General features: G+C 49.3%; 3 protein-coding genes and 1 long non-coding RNA gene across 7 annotated transcripts; 3 read left to right on the top strand and 1 right to left on the bottom strand.

Annotated features, from left to right (window-relative positions):
* The first annotated feature begins 568 nt into the window (after positions 1 to 568).
* CALR (calreticulin) lies at positions 569 to 5,335 on the top strand. The gene is made up of 9 exons (XM_080937225.1): positions 569 to 712; positions 1,070 to 1,171; positions 1,363 to 1,566; positions 2,485 to 2,579; positions 2,666 to 2,875; positions 2,957 to 3,070; positions 3,238 to 3,381; positions 4,396 to 4,488; positions 4,579 to 5,335. The coding sequence occupies exons 1-9, from the start codon at positions 622 to 624 to the stop codon at positions 4,774 to 4,776; spliced, it is 1,251 nt and encodes a 416-aa protein (XP_080793351.1). The 5' UTR covers positions 569 to 621; the 3' UTR covers positions 4,777 to 5,335.
* A 1,508-nt stretch (positions 5,336 to 6,843) lies between these two features.
* On the top strand, positions 6,844 to 12,475 carry RAD23A (RAD23 homolog A, nucleotide excision repair protein). 4 transcript variants are annotated; one of them, XM_080936946.1, is made up of 9 exons: positions 6,844 to 7,011; positions 8,543 to 8,704; positions 8,847 to 9,019; positions 9,156 to 9,211; positions 9,350 to 9,477; positions 9,713 to 9,791; positions 9,884 to 10,014; positions 11,508 to 11,672; positions 11,753 to 12,475. In XM_080936946.1, the coding sequence occupies exons 1-9, from the start codon at positions 6,940 to 6,942 to the stop codon at positions 11,864 to 11,866; spliced, it is 1,080 nt and encodes a 359-aa protein (XP_080793072.1). In that variant the 5' UTR covers positions 6,844 to 6,939; the 3' UTR covers positions 11,867 to 12,475. The 4 variants fall into 4 exon arrangements, with proteins under 4 accessions (XP_080793072.1, XP_080793073.1, XP_080793070.1 ...); XM_080936947.1 differs by having other exon boundaries at positions 9,881 to 10,014; positions 11,508 to 11,607; XM_080936944.1 differs by having other exon boundaries at positions 9,881 to 10,014; positions 12,101 to 12,475.
* A 464-nt stretch (positions 12,476 to 12,939) lies between these two features.
* GADD45GIP1 (GADD45G interacting protein 1) lies at positions 12,940 to 15,084 on the bottom strand. The gene is made up of 2 exons (XM_080936948.1): positions 14,706 to 15,084; positions 12,940 to 13,300 (listed from the first exon to the last, which is right to left on the bottom strand). The coding sequence occupies exons 1-2, from the start codon at positions 15,053 to 15,055 to the stop codon at positions 12,985 to 12,987; spliced, it is 666 nt and encodes a 221-aa protein (XP_080793074.1). The 5' UTR covers positions 15,056 to 15,084; the 3' UTR covers positions 12,940 to 12,984.
* Positions 15,085 to 15,129: 45 nt separating this feature from the next.
* Positions 15,130 to 17,352, top strand: LOC308436136. Its single transcript, XR_013975521.1, has 3 exons — positions 15,130 to 15,424; positions 16,455 to 16,566; positions 17,135 to 17,352. It is a non-coding gene; the product is annotated as an uncharacterized lncRNA (long non-coding RNA).

Raw genomic sequence — 17,352 nt, 5'->3', positions numbered from 1 at the left:
TGCAGCGAAATCCCAGGATCCTGGCCCTGGACCTTATCCTGAATAGGAAAAGCTCGCCAAAGGTGGGCGTTCCCTAAGTACAAGTTGCAGAGAATCCTTGCTTCTTCCCTCTGACCAGAGAGGATGGGAAAAGGCCGAAAACTGAGGACCGGCCACGGTCCAGCACGGTTAACACCCAGTATTTGCTCGCGCGGATTCTTTAAACGACTCCTTGGTGAGCCAGGAACTCTCACCAGCAAGGGCGGGGTTGGGCTGAGGTTCAGTCACGTGACCGCGCCTGAGTGGGCTCGCGGCCCCCACCCCAACAGGAGGCGTCCCCCACAACGCGTGGTCGACCCTCATTGGCCCATGTTGCGACCAATAGAAATCAGCCATCTGGGATCCCAGCGTTCCGAGCCACAGCCTAACTTGCTGAGCCGGCTAGGATGCAATGAGAAGGGACAACTGTAGGTTTAAACCAGTCAAAAGGACCGAGGGGCGGGTTCAGCGGTCGTGTCAGGTTGGGATGAGAGGTAGGTGAATATAAATTGGAGCAGCGGCGGCCGCGTCCGTCAATACTGCAGAGCCGCTGCCTGACGGTCGTTTTAAAGGGCCCGTGTGCCGCCGCCCCCTCGGCCCGCCATGCTCCTTTCGGTGCCGCTCCTGCTTGGCCTCCTCGGCCTGGCCACCGCAGACCCTGCCATCTATTTCAAAGAGCAGTTCTTGGACGGAGGTAAGGACTGGGCCCGCCTCGAGGCTGCCTCAGCGACTGCTGGGCCCCGAGCCCTCGGCTGCCTCGTCGTGTGTAATGTAATTACCGTTCAGAGGGCCAACACTGTGGCCCCGGGGGGACTAGAGCCGCGGGCGGTTCCATTTGTACGTCCTTGGGGGACGAGGAAGGCACAGCGATTTCCCGCGCCCGGTGTTAGGGTTCGTCCAAAGACCTGAAGCCGATCGAGGTGTCAAGTTCGAGGTTGGGATGGGAATCCCCCTCCCCACCCCCACCTGCTTGTAGCTCCTGACAGACGTTGGTTATGGGGGCGGGGGTCGGACGGCCCCGCTGATCTGACTCTATGCCTTTCCCTTTCAGATGCCTGGACCAACCGCTGGGTCGAATCCAAGCATAAGTCCGATTTTGGCAAATTTGTCCTCAGTTCTGGCAAATTCTACGGGGACCAGGAGAAGGATAAAGGTATGAGGGAGTTAGTGCTCGGATTCAGCACAACTTCCTGGAGGAAGCTAGTCAGCACATAGAGCTTGTTGGGGCTTTTCCCAGGAACTCGGGAACCAAGGACAGGTGGAGGAAGGAAGGGGAAGTCAGCCGTGCCCCTCCATTTCTAGGGTATTCGGGGTCCACCTGATGACAGTCCCATTTCATTTCAGGGCTGCAGACAAGTCAAGATGCCCGATTTTACGCACTGTCTGCTAGATTCGAACCTTTCAGCAACAAGGGTCAGACACTGGTGGTTCAGTTCACCGTGAAGCATGAGCAGAATATCGACTGTGGGGGCGGCTACGTGAAGCTGTTTCCGGGTGGCTTGGACCAGAAGGACATGCATGGAGACTCAGAATACAACATCATGTTTGGTGAGGGGCCCCCAGCCAAGTGCTGACCTCTGCCGGCTGGACATGGGGTGCGGGTGCGGACTGAAACCCTTTATAACCAGAATGCTGATCTTATCATGGAAAGTACTTGCATAAAGACGATTTTTATCTTGAACGGACAGCTAAAGGGTTTACTTTATTAGTTGGTGTACTCTATTTGTTGATTTATATTGTTCATTTGTATGGTATTCTCTACATGTTTCTTAGTTTTAGAAATGATACTAATGACAGGGTCTAAAAACAATTGAAAAAGGTGCATATTTTTTTATGTACGGTATGTAGGGTGCACTGGTGTGACGGTCAGAGGGCAACTTGGGAAATCTCTTTGTCATCTGGGTTCTAGGATCAAATTTGGGTTATTGGGTTGTCAGGTTTAGTGGCAAACACCTAATTTACCACTGAGCCATTTGATGGCCCCAGAATTGTAATCTTTTCAGATTTGTAGTCTTTGATCCTGCAGTAGTAGCACCTGCCTTTAATGGTGGGTGCACTGAAGTCAGGCGTATCTCTTGAGTTCCTGAACAGTTGGACTTTGTAGAGAACCTGTTTCAAAAAAAAAAAAAAAAAGGAAAAAGAGAATCAGATCTTTATTTCTAGATAGCTGTGGTGTTATACATGTGTAATTCCAGCATTCAAACCTCAGTACTTTAAAGGCAGCCTCAGTTAAGTGTAACAGTATCCTCTGTCAAAAAACGAAAGAGCTGGAGTGGGTGGAATGTTTCAGAGAATTCAAAACTCGGTTCAGTTCGTGACTCCAGTGCACACTTCAGATCTCTACAGGCTCCTATATATTGCATGGTATACATACACACACATATATGTTTAAATAGAGGAGGTTAGGTCTTACTTTCCCAAAGAGGGGCAGAGCCTGCCATCAGCCTGCTTATGCTTCTTACATAGGTCCGGACATCTGCGGTCCTGGAACCAAGAAGGTTCATGTCATCTTTAACTACAAGGGCAAGAATGTGCTGATCAACAAGGATATCCGGTGTAAGGTGTGCCTGGGGTAGTCGTTAAGTGGCTGTCGTGGGAGGTCCAGGCAGCCTGGTGGGAGGGACTGCTCACCTCCTTCCCTCTTCAGGATGATGAATTCACACACCTGTACACGCTGATTGTGCGGCCAGACAACACCTATGAGGTGAAAATTGACAATAGCCAAGTAGAGTCAGGCTCCTTGGAGGATGATTGGGACTTCCTGCCACCCAAGAAGATAAAGGATCCTGATGCTGCCAAGCCAGAAGACTGGGATGAACGAGCCAAGATTGATGACCCCACAGATTCCAAGCCTGAGGTTAGTGTTGGACAACAGCTCCACCTCCATCTTAGAATAGAGGACACCTGGGTCCACTCTGACCTTCGTGTGTATTCCTAGGACTGGGACAAGCCAGAGCACATTCCTGACCCCGATGCTAAGAAGCCTGAGGACTGGGATGAAGAGATGGATGGAGAGTGGGAACCACCAGTGATTCAAAATCCTGAGTACAAGGTAGGCTTGGGTGTTGGGGTTCAGCTCACTGGTAGGATGTCTCCTTGGGTGCTAGGATTAATGTTGCACCATAGAAAAAAAACAAGATATGCCTTGGGGTCCTAGGCAGGGTTGTTGGTTGTCCTGTGGGATGTGTCTGCCTCTATTCATCTGATTCTGTTCTACAGGGCGAGTGGAAGCCGCGGCAAATTGACAACCCAGATTACAAGGGTACCTGGATACACCCAGAAATTGACAACCCTGAATACTCTCCTGATGCGAATATTTATGCCTATGATAGTTTTGCTGTACTGGGCTTAGATCTCTGGCAGGTGAGACATAGGAAAAACAAGGGTTCCCAGCAGACCTCTAGTAGTCAGGAACACATACTGGTTGATCTGGAGGGAAGAATAGGCAAGAGGCACCAACCCCACGGTCTGCTTAATGAGGCATTTCCTGTTTTATCTCCTTTTTTTTTTTACTAATGCAAAAGGAAGCTGACTTGTTATTAAAGCATTTTTATGTATGTGGGTCAGAGGAAAACAGTTATTAGAGAAGTTGATTCTCTTTATCATGTGAGTCCTACGAATCAACTCTGGTCATTAAAAACAGCTTGGCAACCAAGTGCCTTTCTTTGCTGAACTGTCTCTGGCCCCAGCGAGCACAGACTACTTGTCATGTGTGAAGTCCTTTGCCAGAGTGCCCTTTAGTATCAGCTAGACTACCTAGTCACAGCTCTGCACACTGCCCACCCTGGCTACATAACAAAATAAGAGTTGAGAAAAAAATTGGTACTAAGTTGTCGTCATTGGTATGTTTTCTGTGTCTAGAACAGTTCTCCCAGAATGCCTGTTTTACAGAGGAAGGAGTAGTGTAAAAAGTGAAGACAGTAGTTGGGTCATTAGGGTTTGAGTTCTGGAAGCATGGCTTCTGAACTACAATGTCCCTGGTGTCACAGCCTGTGCCAGCCCTCACTTCCACCCTTTTTTTTAATAAAGGCTTTTGAGGCAGGGTGATCTTGGTGTATGTATGGTATGCACCGGCTGGCCTGAAATTCAGTACATGTGTTTGTGTACCAACATACTTACATACTTGCCTCTTACCCCCACCCCTACCCCTCTGGGTTTTTTTGGGGGGGCATGATCACTATAATCCTGTATTGTCTTGGAACTCCACAAGAAGTCTGGCCTCTGCCTCAGGGCTGGGATCTAAGCCATGTCTTGTCACACCCTGCAGCTCCACACCTTTTTGTGGATTCATAGACTAGGAAGGGTGGCAATAGAGGCCTGTCCAGAGCCAAGGCTGCCAGAAGTCACTGCTGATCCCGGCTTTCCATTCTTCCTCAGGTCAAGTCTGGCACAATCTTTGACAACTTCCTCATCACCAATGATGAGGCCTATGCAGAGGAGTTTGGCAATGAGACATGGGGTGTCACCAAGGTGGGTTCCTTTGTTTACTCTAAAGGTCAGCTGGGAGGACTGGCAGGCAGGTGAGAACCAGGTATTGAAAGATGTTGTCGGTCCTCACAGGCTTCAGAGAAGCAGATGAAGGACAAGCAGGATGAAGAGCAGAGGCTTAAGGAAGAAGAAGAAGACAAGAAGCGTAAAGAGGAAGAAGAGGCTGAGGATAAAGAGGATGAGGATGACAGAGATGAAGATGAAGACGAAGAGGATGAGAAGGAGGAAGACGAGGAGGATGCCACTGGCCAAGCCAAGGATGAGCTGTAGAGGCCACACCACCTGCCCCCAGGGCTGGACTGAGGCCTGAACACCCCGCCGCAGAGCTGGCTGCTCCCAATAATGTCTCTATGAGACTCAAGAACTTTTCAGTTTTTTCCAGGCAGGTTCAGGTCTGGGGTGGATTCTGATTTTGTTCCCCTACCTCCCCATAACCCCCCCCACCCTTTTTTTTTTACTGGTGTTTGTCTTCAATTCTTCAGTCCTCACCTCCTGGCCTCATTTTTGAATCAACATCTTTTCCTTCTGTCCCTTTTTCTTCATCTCTTGGTCACTACCTTCCAACTCTAGGAACAGGGGTGTGGAGGAGAAGCCCTAGGCTTGAGATTTCATCTGCTCTCCTTCCTGGATCTCAGAGGAGGGCAGGAGAAGGGAAGGGGGTGGTGTCTTCCCTTTCCACAGCACTGAGGAAGAATGGGGCTCTTCTCATCCCCTTTCTCCCTTGCCCCCAGGACTGGGCCACTTGTGGGGCAGCCAGTTCTAGCACAGCTCACACTGAGAGTGTAAGAACTACAAACAAAATTTCTATTAAATTAAGTTTTGTGTCTTCCCTATTGTGTCTCCTTCTCTGGGAGGATGTACATCAGGGAGTCAAAAGTAGCCTTTTTAGGTGCTGGTAGTTTTATTTCAGCTGTTGGAGTCCTACAGAAATGACATGGGCGTATTTACATGTATTTTATAGTATCAAACTAAATAGAGTAGCCATTGGGTCTTGATCCTAAATTCATATAGGCATGGAAGTTTTGATTCTAGCACAGACCTCATTCACAGACTGACTAGAACTTAGTGACCATTGGGGCAGGTATTTGAACCCAAATCTTAGCCATCTTTGGTTAAAAATGGGATGGATCTCTTGGCCTGATTTCTAAGGGATAGCTTGAGCAAATTGATAATTCACTTTAGTGGGTGAATGCTGATAGATCATTTTATAGTCAAAGGGACTAAGTTCAGGGATAGTGACCCACTTTCCCCAAGGGCCTATGTTTCTCAGACTGAGCTGATAGGGATTGATCCCAGAACTGGGTTGTATAGTTCAGTTAGTGAGTTACCTGGCATATCCTGGGTTCCATCCCCACCAGAAGTAAAAGAGAACTGAGTTCCCCACTATTGGGTCTCATGGCTGCCATTTAAACTCTAGTGAGTAGGCTAAAGGATGGGCAGGAGGAACCCTGTGTTCTTAGAAGAAAGTTGTGATCTAGCCCTTGCCAATTCTGAAGGAGTCTAGGCTCAAGTCAGGGGAGTGAGGCAGGCCTTGGATAATTGCCTGATCAATGGTGTGGGTAGAAACATTGGGTAAAGCAAGCACAAGAGGGTGGTGATGTTTGTCATGTTCTGTTTTCTGAGAGCTTAGCTTCATGTCAGCCCCTTAAACCGTCCTTGATGAGCTGCCCTAGCCTTCTGAATCTGATGTTTTCATTACTTTCTTGGTATGTGAAGGTGGTCTAAGGTTTCATGAGAGTATTCCTTGCCCCTGAAAAAATGTAGGTACGTAGCTTAAGGGTTGGTGTAATTGAGGAAAATTTATAGAAAGAAGAATTATATATTTTTTAAAACCTTTAAAATGTTTGAGATGTTTGCACTAACAGGTTGGTCACTGGAGGATTACAAAGACATAGGGGTTTGTGAACTAGATGTGTATGTTTATTCTAAAAATTAAGATGGTCCTTGAAAATGGGGTCATGATCTGCTTGCTCTACATTTAAGGTGGATGGTAACTTCACTTTTAGGCAGTGTTCTGCTGGATTACTTTTAGTTTGGCCAGATCCAAATTGGGTCAACAGGCAGAATATATAAAAAATTAACTTAGGAGCAGAAATCTACAACAAACACTTTTAAAAAGTGGAAACAATCCTTAGAAACCATTTTGTGGGCATATGACATCACTGCTAATATGTATGACGTCATCAAGACAATGTGATGCTGGTGCCCACAGCAAAAGCTCAAAGCTAGGTTTGCGCATGTCTAAGGTAAGGAGGTGTGGCCGCGCATGCTCTACAGGTCGAGGAGGGTGTCACCGACGCTGACGATCAGCGGGTGCAGCACACTTGCCCCGGAAGTGCTTGGTGCACGGCGCGGCTGGGCGCTAAGATGGCGGCGGCGTGAGTTGCATGTTGTAAGAGGATCCCGGGGCTGCCGCATTGCTCCGGCCCCGCCATGGCCGTCATCATCACACTTAAAACGTTGCAGCAGCAGACCTTCAAGATCCGCATGGAACCTGACGAGACGGTGCGGGCCGGAGCCCGGGGGCGGGAGCGACCGGGTGCCGGGGTGGGTGGGGGCAGGGAGACCAGACCCAACGGGAGGGGCGGAGAGGACGGCGCGGCCGATCCCTGCCCTCCCCCAGCGGCCCGGCCTCCTCGGATCCCCCCGATCGACCCTGCCCTGCCCCGGCAGCTCGGGCGCTGTTCCCGGGCCAGTCCCAGGGAGTTCCCAGGCCCGGCTCCGGTGTCAGCAGTGGGCTCCGCGTTCCCAGCCTGCAAGCTGCTCAGGTGGCACAGTTTGCCGTCAGTGCCCAAGAGGTGCCGACTGATCACTAAAGTGATTATGATAATAAATGGTCTTAATCTTAATAGTTTTGGTGGTCCGTGTTTGTTGGCCGTTTATTCTTTACCAGTCATTGAGCATTTTTAGTGTCATCTTGCTGAATCTGCAAAACAGTGTTGTCGTTTAGGGACTCCTGACTTTCCCCCTTTTGACAGCCACGGAGTTAAGGAACTTTGCCATGGTCACAGCAAATAATGGCAGTGACAGGAGGTTTTTTTTTTGTTTTTGTTTTTTTGTTTTTTTGTTTTTTGTTTTTCCCTTTTCTTGCATTTCACTTAACAGCCGCCTAAACATACTGTATGAACTTTTGTTTGGTTTTGCTTTTTGAGATCGGGGTCTGGTCTTGTTAGTCCAGTGTTTCCCTGAACTTCTAGGCTCATATGACCCTTCTTTCCTTAACTTCCAAGTAACTGATACTGCTGTCTTGGGCCAGCTCCCCTGAACCTTCTCAAAACATACTGAGGCCACTGGTACACCCTCAGTGAAGTCTAGGCACAGTAGTTAACGTCCCTAATCACCGAAGAGGGAGATTACCTTGAGTTGTAGGCCAGACTGGAGTACAGAATAAAATCCTGTTCTAAACATGGAGAGAGAAAGATGTCCTCAATAAGTACAGAAAAGTTACTGTTTGAGGCCACTGATGGGTGTACCTTTGCGTTTCTTTGTTACTGTTTGCCTTCCCAGCCATATGCCATCTGAAGAACAAGTTTTCATCTCACATCCATGAGAACAGTGACACATTTATGTTTTGTTCTTTTCTACAGGCCTCTGTAAAACAAGTTGTAAAAACAGCTTGGGGATGGAGCACTTGTATAGCACTTAGTATATACCAGGCCCTAGGGGTCCATCCCCAAACCACCACTACCATTAGATAGACACAGTGAACAGCTTCAGTGTCTGGCAAGTAACCCTGCTGTCAGCTCCCTAGATCAGAATCTTAGGATTGAGAGCAAAGCCTTTTCTCTGAACAAAAGAGAGGAAGGGAGTCTAAGGGCTTATGATGGCCATTTTATTTTACTCTATTTGAGACAGGGTCTCACACTATAGTCCTGGCTAGCCTGGAACTCAAAGTGATCCACGTGTCTCTCCCAAGAACACAACTATGCCTGGACTTCACTGAGAGTATCTTAGAATGTTAGTGCTATTCATAAGCACTCACACACACACCATACTATTAAAATTCTGTGCTTAATACCTGTACTCCTCACTCTAGGTGAAGGTGCTGAAGGAGAAGATAGAAGCAGAGAAGGGTAAAGATGCTTTCCCTGTGGCTGGACAGAAACTCATCTATGCTGGCAAGATCTTGAGTGATGATGTTCCCATCAAGGAATACCATATAGATGAGAAGAACTTTGTGGTTGTCATGGTGACCAAGGTGGGGAGATTAGCTGAGATGCTGGCAAAGAGTTTGTGTGCCTAGGAGAGATTAGCCATAGGAAGGGTGGGGCCATGATGGGGCAGGCTGTCGAGGCTTGATAGGGATGCTGTAGCCTGATCACTTTTTCTTCTTGTCACAGGCCAAGGCTGGCCAGGGTACCCCGGCACCCCCAGAGGCCTCACCCACTGCTGCCCCGGAGCCCTCCATACCTTTTCCTCCAGCATCAGGCATGTCTCATCCTCCACCCAGCAGAGAGGACAAGAGCTCATCAGAGGAGTCAGGCACCACAACGTCTCCAGAATCCATTTCTGGGTAAGGAAGGGGCCTTAGCTTTACCTGTACCTTGTCTTCCTGCACCTTCCAGTACCCACCTGTGTGGTCCCAGGCACTTGTGGGGAGGGCAAGCCATCAGAAGCCAGGGTCCGATTTCTCTCTCTTGAATTTGCAGCTCTGTTCCCTCTTCAGGTAGCAGCGGGCGAGAGGAAGACGCAGCTTCCACATTAGGTGGGTGGGTGGTCCTCAGAGCAGAGGTGACTGGAAGTCCCAGCCATCAGCCTTTGACAACCTTGTCTGGGTCTGGGAGGGTCTGGGAGCTGCCCTTCCGTGCCTCTGGTGACCCTGGCCCTGTTGCTCCCTCCACAGTGACTGGCTCAGAGTATGAGACGATGCTGACTGAGATCATGTCCATGGGCTACGAGCGGGAGCGGGTTGTAGCCGCATTGAGGGCCAGCTACAACAACCCTCACCGAGCTGTGGAGTACTTGCTCACGGTGAGGGGGCCACCACTGCCTCCTGGGAGTCTCCAGGTCTCGGTGCTTCAACAGGCAATGGAGGTGGAACCCCATAGGCTTTTGTGTGTTGAGTGTTGCCATTGAAGTCTTTCCAAAGAGGCTGGACAGAGAATGTAGAGGGCAGGGATGAGACCTTCCTGTCCTGTCAGGCTGCTCGCTTGGGAGAGGGGAAGTGGGTCTGTTTGAAAGAACTAAAAAGCAGGATCCCTGACAGGGAATTCCAGGAAGCCCTGAGCCTGAACATGGTTCTGTCCAGGAAAGCCAGGCACCTGAACAGCCGGCCACAGAAGCAGGTGAGCAGGTTGGATAGTGTACTCGTGGGAATCTCCAGTCTGGATTCAGCAGCCCCTGCAGGGGACTGACCACTTCTTCCTGCCACTAGCAGGGGAGAACCCCCTGGAGTTTCTGCGGGACCAGCCTCAGTTCCAGAACATGCGGCAAGTGATTCAGCAGAACCCAGCGCTGCTGCCTGCTCTGCTTCAGCAGCTGGGCCAGGAGAACCCTCAGCTCCTGCAGGTGCGGCCAGGGTGAGGGAACCGAGACCCATGCCTTTGTAGTTCCTTAGGGGATCACCCAGGGACATAGCTGGGCTTTGAGAAAGCAGAACTAGCCCAGGCCACGCCCCTTGCTCCCTGAAGACTTCCACGGTTACATGTGATCCAGCTCCCCATGAGTATGGATGCTGTTGGCACCCACCTACTGGAGACATCAGAGGCTCAGAGCAGGCTGCCATATGTCTGGGTTCTAGACTTTGGCCACAGCATTCTTCTGAGTTCTTGCTCTACCTGCAGCTCCTCTTCCTGATTGCCAGTCCTGGCCTTCTTCCTAATCTGACCTTCACTTTGACCCTCTGTTTGGTGACCTAAACCTGTATCATCTTGATCCCTTGGGACCCTAGACTTCTTGAGTTTTCAGGCCATTCTGCTCTGATTGCTCAAGCCTCTCACAGCCTCCTGAGGACTATCTCTACTACCCCAATGTCAGCCATTTCTCCCACCCAGTGTCCTGTTATCCTCTTCTCAGACCTCTTAAGTCTACACAGTGCCCCTAATGAACTTTCCACCTAGAGGCTAGATTGCTGAAAAGGCCCTTTTTTGATGTGAAAATTGTCAGATGTCTGAAGAAGCAAAGGGTTGCGACAGAACCTCTGGATTTCCAAGTAGAGTGCATTTTAATAGGTACCGTGGCTAGTTGTGGTAGTCTACACCATTAAGCCAGCACTTATGAAGCTGAGGCAGGAGGATCACTGAACTTGAAGCTAGCTCCTTCTCATAGTGAGATGACCTCAAAAAGGAGAAAGTGTAAAGGTTGTGTAGGTTGAGTGCCTCATCAGAGTGGACTGCTGGAGGCCTGCTTGCCTTGCAACATGACAGAAGTGCCCAAACTGCACTGCTGTTGGCCACTGTGGCTTCCCACTGCCAGGGAGACAGTTCTTGCCACGAGCTCCTGAGACTTGCCCAGTAGATCCATCCCAGGGCTTGTTTATCAATCGTATGTTTTAGCTACATGTGGCTCTACCACTGACAGTAGGCCCCTCCCACAATGCCTCAGGAACTTAGCTAGCGCATCTGCACTTCCTTGGTTTGTTTTTTTTAAGTCTCACTACATAGGTTAGGCTGGCTTAAAACTCATGTGATTCTCCTAAGTACAGGGATTAGTTTTGAGCCACCATGCCTAATTTTGGCACATTTACTTTTTTTGTTTATTGAGACATTGTCTTACCGTGTATCCCTGACTACTTTGAAACTTATGCAGACCAAGCCGGCCTTAAACTCAGGTCCACCTGCCTCTGCCTCCTCAGTGCTGGGATTAAAGACATTTGCCACCATGTCACTCTCCTTACCTTGACACCTCAGCCTTACCTGAACAGCTTATTTCCCTGACTACATGGCTATTTTGTCAGAGCATGCACCTTCAGAGTATCTGACAATTTGGTATAAGCAAGGGGTGTAAAATGGGACCTGGGCTTAGGTGATAAGGACTGTGAATTGTCACCCTTCTTCTCACAGCAAATTAGCCGTCACCAGGAGCAGTTCATCCAGATGTTGAATGAGCCCCCCGGGGAGCTGGCGGACATCTCTGATGTGGAGGGGGAGGTTGGTGCCATAGGTGAGGAGGCCCCACAGATGAACTATATCCAAGTGACACCGCAGGAGAAGGAAGCTATAGAAAGGGTAAGAGGCCTGGCTGAAGAGCCATTCATGGTGGGCAGCCCAGCACCTCCCCCTTCTTACCCCTACCCGTCTTCCCACAGCTGAAGGCACTGGGCTTCCCAGAGAGCCTGGTGATCCAGGCCTACTTCGCGTGTGAAAAAAATGAGAACTTGGCTGCCAACTTCCTCCTGAGTCAGAACTTTGATGATGAGTGATGCTGGGAGGCTAGAAGGCCCCCACCCCACTCCACAAACGTTTATGAGAGTACATATATATATATATTACACACATATATATTCATGTTTATTTAAGAGGAAGAAAAAAATCAAAAAACATTAAAAAAACAAAAACCCCACCTAGCCCAGCTTCCCACCCTCCTGAAGTGGCCCCTATTCCCATCTCGGTCCGAGAAGACCTGGGCCAGACAGCTGTCCCCGTCCTCTTAACAGAGCCCAGCCTGCTCAAAGTTGTTGGCAAGACCAGGAGGCGACAGATGGGCCCCTCTTGGCCTCTGTCCCAGCTCCCTGCAGCCAGATGGAGAGGCGCCTGCCTGTTTCCCCATCCCCTGAAGCATCCCCAAGGACAACCCTCCTTCCTCTACCATGATGAGGGGAAGCTGGAGCCCTAAACTTTTATCCTCCATTGGAATGGCCCAGATCTTTCCATCTGGAGTAAGTCTGTTAGAAGCCCAAGGCCTTCTCCCCAGTCTGGCCTTGGCCTCCAGCCTGGAAAAAGGGTAACATCAGTTCTGAAGGCCAAGGCCACCCTTCCCTGGACAGAACCACCTCTGATAAAGGTTTTGAAGTGAATAAAGTTTTAAAAATGAGCCCTAATAATGGTTCATGCCTCCTGGAGCTTCTCACACCTGTTTGTGAGTCTGAGCTAGCTGGGGCACAGGTGAAGTGGGCATGCTGCGAAGCGGGGAAGGAGCCTATGAACCTCACAGATGGGGGCCCCAGCATCTGCTCCCTCTGGAAAATTGGGCCCCTGCCCCAACTCAGCCCTAGAAGGGCTGCTCCTTCTATCATGCAGTCTGTTTGGCTGTACTCCCCCTGGTAATTTGCTAATTACTGGAGATTAATGTTGGTAAACAGAAGCCTCCTCCTCTACCGCCATCTGCTCCTTCATTATTTTCCCATCCATTCTCCTTTCTCTCTCCCCAAAGCCCCAGTTCATGGCATGGCCTAGTGTCCAGGTGTGAACACAGCCCAATAGAGGGATTCTCCTGCCCCAGGTGTTAGGGAATGAGCCAGGGGACACAGGAAGTCACAATTTGAGGGAGAATGTGTAGAGTATGGGCTGTCAGCAGCTGGCTTTATTGGGAAAGGAGCTCTCATGAGCTGGGTTCACCAGACACTGCAGAATCCTGGGCTTCTGCAGAGGCCATGGCAGCCCGTGCCTCCTTCTTCTGTCGCTGTCTTTCTTCTTTTAGGCGCTTGCGTTGCTGCTTGTCTAGGTCCTGTAATAGTTCCTGGAAGCGGGCACTCCTTGGGTCCACGTGGTAGCCTAGGCGTTCCTGTGCCTCGGCCTGTAACCGGGCCCTCCGTTCCTTGTCAGCCTGGATTTTCTCCCAGCGTTCTTGCTTCTGCTTTCTCCAGTTCTCAATCATCTGTGGCATCTTCGCCATGCACTCAGCGATGTGCTGCTCCCTGTAGAGGGGAGCAGACAGTGAGGGGTGAGGGGCAGATGAAGGCAAACCTGAATTTCACCTGGCTGTCTACTAAACCACACTCATTCCCTTGTCCCTCTGTGACTCCACATGTCTCGAGTGTATGCCAGGTCCAAATTCAGGCACAGGAACAACTTTTCCCCAGCCCTGTAAGTTTGTAGGTACCCGATAGGATTAGGACAATAAAACTGAAAGAACAATCTTATCAGCTAGGGTGGGACAGAAAGGGGGACTGGCTCCATCCTTTACTGCCAGTATGACTCTGGATATCTGACTTGACTTTTTCAGGCCTCAGTTTCATCTGTAAAAAGGGTCATCTTGTCCTTTTGTCCTTTTAAATTCTGGCAACACATTTCACTGGCCCTGAACCATGCACCAGAAATGGCATCATCCAAAGGTCTGTCTAGTTTGCCTCCATTTTCTCCTCAGATCTGATTACATGTGCCTCCTTTTCTGACTTCAGAGTCCATCACTACTCGGTTCCCATTGCCCAGCCAGTGGCCTGGTTCCTTAGGGCATACTTCAACCCCCCACCCCCCAAGACAGGGTCTCACTGCATAGACCAGGCTAGTTGGCCTCAAAATTCAGTGACCTAACCTGCCTGTCTCCAGACGGCTAGGATTAGTGTGCTCCACCAAGACCAGCTTACTTGTGATAAAAGGTTTCACCTAGTAGCCTGGGATGTCTGTCCTCTAACTCAGAATCATTCCCCACTTCTGAACTATGATTGGCTCAACCTCAACCTCTCGCAGCGGGTGGGGTGGAGGGTTGGTGGGGGGCTTTGTAACACTTGCTCCCTCTACTGGGAACTCATGCCTTGAGATTTTTCCAGTAACAATATCTGGTTATATGGGGGTTTGCTTAAATGTCACAGGGCTACAGATGTGTCCTCCAGCATGCACTTTTAACGGTGTTTTGTCTTCCTGAGGGTACCTGGTCATTATCTGAATCTTTTGTCGGTCTTGTTCCCTTTTGTGCAGATCCTTAGATCCTTGCACAGAGTAACTCAGTAAACATAAATAGTTGAGGCTGGTACTGGTACAGGCCTGCAATATCAGATATTTGGAAGGTAAAGACAGATGGCTCCTAGATTCGAGGCCAGCCTGAACAGCATAATCCTGAGTTCTGGCTAATCGAGTCCTTGTTAAGAATAAAAGGAGGGCAGGCTACTGATCCAGCACACTGGTAAAAGGAAGAGGAAAAGTAAAAACAAACATTAAAACTGCAGTTGAGTGACTACAAGAATTTACCTAGAAGTCTGTTTTGCAGCAAAGTTAACCAATTAAGCAATGTATGTTTAACCACACGCAACAAGGCTCCGTGTGCCTCCAAATGAAGGATTCATAGTTTTGGGGCCCTGAGATAACCTGCCCCAGCACACCCACCTGGCTTGACGCCTTGCCTCCGCGGCCTGCTGCTGCACGCGCAGCGACTCTTGCATGGTCGCTAAGCTCGGGTACCATTCTCGCTCTTCGGCCTCCAACTCGCACAGCTGCTCTGCGGACGGCCACAGGGAGGCCGGGGACACCCCGGAGATGGCGCCGTGCCGCCCGAACTGCTTGGCCGCATAGCGCGGCGTTAGCTGCCATCGCGGGGTCAGCAGGTTCTCCCGGTCTGGCCAGTGGGGCGCGGAGCGGCGGCGCGGGGGCGGGGGCGCATGGTAGCTACGGGACCTGGGACCCAGAGCCACAGAGAGCCGCAGGAAGTAGCCACTCCGCATCGCGGGTGCCGCCATCTTGGCTCTGGGTCCTCGGGACAGTGGGGCTGGCTACGGCTCTGCCTGCGCGGCGGGAACACCGGGGGCCTCAGGCCAGGGAGCCGGGGAACGCCACTGTAGTCCATGCAGTATAGGTGAACATTTAACGCCATAGACATTGTTTGTTAAGATAATTCTGTATGACTGGTGGCTCACCACTTTAATCACAGCACTCAGGAGGCAGAGGCAGGAGGATCTCTATGAGTTCCAGGACTTCAAGGACTAAATGTATTTAAAAAAGAAAGAAAGGATTTCTACAGTTTATTGGGGGAGGGGAGTGTTGAAGTGTTGGCGATCGAGTGGAGTCCGGAGGTCAACTTGGGGAAGTCAGTTCTCTCCTTCCACCAAGTGAGTTATGGGACTAGAATTGCAACCATCCTGCCTGGTGGCAAATGCCTTTACCTTCTGAGTTGTCGTTCTGGCCGTCCTTTGGGATTTTGAGATAGGCTATCATCCCGTAGCCAGGTCAACCTGGAACTTCGTGGCATAACTCAGGATGGCGTCGATTTCTAAGTCAGTCTTGCCCGTGCTAGGATGATCGGTAATGAATCTGTTTAAGACTTAAAATTGGCCTGCTTTGGCTGGGTGATGGTGGTGCATGCCTTTAATTTCATAACTTGGAGGTAGAGACGGGCAGATCTTTGTGAGTTCAAGGCCAGCCTGGTCTACAGAGTAAATTTCAGAACAGCTAGAGCTGTTAAACAGAGAAACAACAACAACAACAACAACGAAAAGGAGAAGAAAAAAGAAAAAAAAAAAACTGGTGTGCTAGTATTATTTAAGTAACTATTTAACATTTTGATTTTTAATTTTGAGATATTAGTGATTTAAATATGTCTGTTTAGTTTTATATTTTATTTCCCTTCACATTTGTGCTTTTAAATTTCTCTAATATATTAAATATTTCCACTTTAATATCTAGACTAATGTTACCTTTTAAAGATTTAATGTGTGTGTGTGTGTGTGTGTGTGTGTGTGCCACCTATGTGTGGGTGCCAGAGGAGGCCAAAGGAATATTCTCAAACTAGTCTTACAAGTAATTGTCAAGAGACTCGAATACATGAAACCAAATTCAAGTCTTCTGGAAGACAGAAAGTATTTTAAACTTTTGAGTCATTTCTCCAATTCTATGGATTCCAACTTATTTTGCACTTTTTGAGTCTTGCTATGTAGTGCTGGCTGGCCTGGAATTCACTGGGACTATGCCGGCCTCCAACTCACAGATCTGCCTACCTCTGCCTCCCCAGTACTGAAATTAAAGATCTGGGACCACCATATCCAGTTTGTCTTATATCATAAACATTTATGATCCACTCTCTGGGATCTGGCTATGTGACTCGGTTGATAGTATGCTTGCCCTGGGTTTCATCCCCTGCAGTGCACAAGCTAGACACAGTGCTACCTATGCTCCTGACATTGAAGAGGCGAAGGCAAGAGGATCAGAAGAAATGCATGGTGGAACCTTCAGTCCCAGCACTCAGGAGGAAGAGGTAGAGAATTTCTATGAGGTGGAAGCTAGCCTAGTCTACAGAGCTAGTTCTAGGACAAAGAAATGCTGTCTCAAAGAACCAAAATGAAATGAAAAAGACACACACACACACAGACGGAGAGAGAGAAGAGAGAGAATTTGGTCATCGTGGGCTGCGTAGCTCTGTATTCCCCACCTTCCCCTTTCATTTTGCTAAGACGATCTTATATACTCAGCCTAGGTGTGAGATCCCCTTCCTACCTCTGTCTCAGTTGCTCCCATTACAGGCATGCTTCACTGCAGCCAGCAAGCTCTTCCTGAGGAGTGAGGTTCCTTGTTGTATGTTGTTGATGTTGAGATAGTCTCATGTGTCTCAGTTTAGGCTCAGACTTGCCCTGTGTCCAGGCTGGTCTTACACTCCTGGTCAGTCACCCTACCTCTCCCTTCCACGTGCTGGAACAGAACCATGAATACCATGCCTGTTTTAAATTTCATTTTAAACACTTTGAATGCCTTTACTCTTTTAAATTTGGGTCTAAAAATACTTATGACAGTTTGTGTGTTTGTGTGAATATATGCTGTGTGTTCAGGTGTCTACGGAGCCCAGAAGAGACCGCCCAGTCCCCCTGGAACTGGAATTACAAGCGGTTGTGATCTGCTTGAAGTTTCTGGGAGCTGAACTCAGATCTTCTGGAAGAGCCAGAACCCTCGTAGCTACTTCTTAAGCTTTGTTGTACTTGTGGGATTGAATTAATTGTCACTAGGAAACTTTTTCCAAACTGCTGTCCTTAAATATGCCTGAAATAAA

The sequence above is a fragment of the Micromys minutus genome (assembly GCF_963924665.1).
Source record: "Micromys minutus genome assembly, chromosome: 24".
NCBI lineage: Eukaryota > Metazoa > Chordata > Mammalia > Rodentia > Muridae > Micromys > Micromys minutus.
Note: the sequence above shows the minus strand (reverse complement) of the source record. Positions and strands in the feature narration are given on the sequence as shown.

Excerpts from the sequence above, each read along its gene's own strand:
- CALR (XM_080937225.1), top strand. The coding sequence starts at position 622 with ATGCTCCTTTCGGTGCCGCTCCTGCTTGGCCTCCTCGGCCTGGCCACC. Across the intron at positions 2,876-2,956 it reads CCACAGATTCCAAGCCTGAG|GACTGGGACAAGCCAGAGCA; the intron begins GTTAGTGTTGGA and ends GTGTATTCCTAG. Across the intron at positions 4,489-4,578 it reads AGACATGGGGTGTCACCAAG|GCTTCAGAGAAGCAGATGAA; the intron begins GTGGGTTCCTTT and ends CGGTCCTCACAG.
- RAD23A (XM_080936944.1), top strand. The coding sequence starts at position 6,940 with ATGGCCGTCATCATCACACTTAAAACGTTGCAGCAGCAGACCTTCAAG. Across the intron at positions 7,012-8,542 it reads GCATGGAACCTGACGAGACG|GTGAAGGTGCTGAAGGAGAA; the intron begins GTGCGGGCCGGA and ends TCCTCACTCTAG. Across the intron at positions 10,015-11,507 it reads AGAACCCTCAGCTCCTGCAG|CAAATTAGCCGTCACCAGGA; the intron begins GTGCGGCCAGGG and ends TTCTTCTCACAG.
- GADD45GIP1 (XM_080936948.1), bottom strand. The coding sequence starts at position 15,055 with ATGGCGGCACCCGCGATGCGGAGTGGCTACTTCCTGCGGCTCTCTGTG. Across the intron at positions 13,301-14,705 it reads GAGGCAAGGCGTCAAGCCAG|GGAGCAGCACATCGCTGAGT; the intron begins GTGGGTGTGCTG and ends TCCCCTCTACAG.